We start from the raw sequence: 2,669 nt of genomic DNA on the forward strand, positions 1-2,669 counted from the left end.
TAGGTGTCTCATTCCGTCTATTCGTCTGCATTTCGCTAGGAGCATGCCATAATCTGACGGAAGGGTCTTGTCAGTCATTTCCCCTCATGCCTTATCCTGCTGGTTTAGGTCTGTTTGTCGAATCAATTCTAAGGTCATTTACAGTCCTGTTTGATGTCTAGGTTAGCAAAGAGTTATTTTAGTCATTAGGTCTAGGTTTTAATGCCAGCAGGCCAGAGGGAGGATCAGAATAAGTTTTTATCACAAAATTTTGTTGTCATACTGATTGATCATGACTTTTCTTCAAAACTCTGTTTTGAAGAAAAAGTCATCTTTTCGCCTTTTGAAATAATTGCCATGTATATTTTCAAAGTTTTTCAGTTGAAGATGTTCACATGCAGCCTCTCTTGATCCTTTTCCGAAATCCAATGTTATCATCCTTGCACAAAATTGAAAGGAGCCATCATTTAAGCTCAGAAAATAGTATGGAAGCAAGCATAACAGAGTTTGTGTTAAAAATGAAAATGCCACAATTGAAACATTACAAAGATGGAAGAGAGAATTAAAATCCTTTTGATACATAAGATGTTTCCACAATTTTCAATTCATCTGCAAGCCAAAGACATCACAGTAGTCGAGTTTAAATGTGAAGGAATGAAATCGTGAGTTTGGAGCCGAAACTAGGTATTAGAGTGCTACGCGGCGCATTGGGCGCCTCTACACAGTTTAAATTTATACGAGTGCGGTGCATACAGTAAGCACGGCACGTTAGCCTTGCACGTGGCACATTGGGTGTGCGCGCGGCACAAACGAAAAAGGGAGAAGTTTCCTCTCCCCTTAAACACACCTTCAGTGGAATCATTCGCTCTTGTGAGGTCTCATACAGGAGGGATCGCAACACAGTTGGGAGAAAAGGCCGAGCGGAAAAGAATATGGTAAAAACCTTCAACGTCAAACAACCATCAGTCCAAATCCTTCTGCTGTGCAAACATTTGGTTGACAGATGGACAAATTAAGTTATGGTAAATGGGGTGGTTGGATAGCCACAGTGGTTGTGCTCTTGCGTTTAGTCACTGCCATTACTGCCCAACCAGGATTTCTGAGTATCAGTTGTGGAGGCAAAACAAATGCCATGACGGAAAACAATATAATATGGGTAACTGATGCTCATTACATAGACGTCGGTAAGTCAGCAGACATAGGGGACGCCAGTGAACAAGCCTCTGGCTCTTTCTTGCATACAATGCGTTATTTCCCAAAGCCTCTTAACAAGTCTTGCTATCAGTTGCCTGTGGCCCCTGATGTGCCTCACCTCTTAAGATTATGGTTCGCCATGGGAAATTTCAGTGTATATGCTGGCTTGTCATATGAATTCAAATTCGCTTTCTCTATTGAGACAGTGGATATGCTGGCTTCGCGAAACGTAACAGTAAATCAGAATAAACCAAGTTTTTACGAAAATATATTGGTTACCAAAGGCAGAGTGTTGTACATTTGCCTTGTCAGAACCTCCGAGACTGATGATGATCCCTTTATCTCTGCTATCGAGATCAGGAGGCTCCAAGATGACATGTATAAAGACGCTCAGCCAGGATCAATCTTGTTTGTAGAACGAAGATATGATGTTGGTGGAAATTCGATGGTGAGGTATCCTCACGACAAATTCGACCGCGTCTAGACACCCTCAGCCGGATTAATCTATGATATTGTCTTGGCATCTTATTTACGGTTCAAAAATCCTGTTTCAACAACCAATGCCGAAACCCATCCTCCAGGAAGGCTTGAAAATGTCCTAGGTGGTAGTCATTGCAATACTTGGGCATTCGATTCATCTTCAGATTTAAAGAACATATGTGGTGGATTTGACCCATATTTTAGCATTAAAATATTGGAGACCTTTTCCCAATTTCTGTAAAGTGGCAAACGCAGCTCCAGAAATTTGAGGGCAGTTGTGTAGGAATGTGCAAAGTGGCATTCAAGAAGTAGAGTTTTTAGGCCTAAAATCAGCAACTACACGATTCTAGGCTCAAAATTTAGCAAAGGAATAGGATTCGATTTTGACTTCAGTTATGATTCAAAGGGTCTACAACTACAGTTTCCGCCTCTCCATTGGTCATCAAACAGATTTCACATGTAACACTGCTCCTTTCAGAACAAATGATTGGCTCTTCAGCTTCAGTTTGTTAATGATGATTAAACTATTCCTTATTTTCATCGATCTGTTTTCCCACATATTGAATCTATTTATTGTATTGTAAATCATTTGTAAAGGGGTTGGAGTTTCTGGGAGTCGTGTGGAGGAAAAACCCAGCGCTTTCACTGTACAGTTTGGCAGAGAATTAATGAAATGATGCAGCTCTGATTTATGAGACTCATGTGGTGTGAGTTTAGCATATGTCTTTTCTTTCTGTTTCATATGTGTTTTGTTATGTTTTACAGTTCATTCATAATCATTTCTAGTTGAATGCTTTTAAGTAAGAAAGGTGGATCCAGTTCACTGCACTACCATGGGAAGGCATTCCTGCTTTGTGTTTCTTCTTCTGTCTGAAAAGGATTCATTATGTATGCCCTTTTCAGCTTTCTCAACAGTCTCTCCACTCCATATTATTTCAGTTTGATTGCTAAATTTCCTGCCTATCTTGCCTCATGAAATACTCTATGTATTTGAGTTAATTTCCCAGCTCATGCTG

General features: G+C 40.2%; 1 protein-coding gene across 1 annotated transcript; it reads left to right on the top strand.

Annotated features, from left to right (window-relative positions):
* Nucleotides 1–982: 982 nt before the first annotated feature.
* Nucleotides 983–1,657, top strand: LOC149238974 (putative LRR receptor-like serine/threonine-protein kinase At1g07550). Its single transcript, XM_089369716.1, has one exon. It carries the CDS (start codon nucleotides 983–985, stop codon nucleotides 1,655–1,657), a length of 675 nt encoding a protein of 224 aa, XP_089225842.1.
* Nucleotides 1,658–2,669: the final 1,012 nt, after the last annotated feature.

This window comes from Pinus tabuliformis, chromosome 8, assembly GCF_031772625.1.
Source record: "Pinus tabuliformis cultivar Carrire ecotype Pingquan chromosome 8, CPIR1, whole genome shotgun sequence".
In the NCBI taxonomy this organism is placed as follows: domain Eukaryota; kingdom Viridiplantae; phylum Streptophyta; class Pinopsida; order Pinales; family Pinaceae; genus Pinus; species Pinus tabuliformis.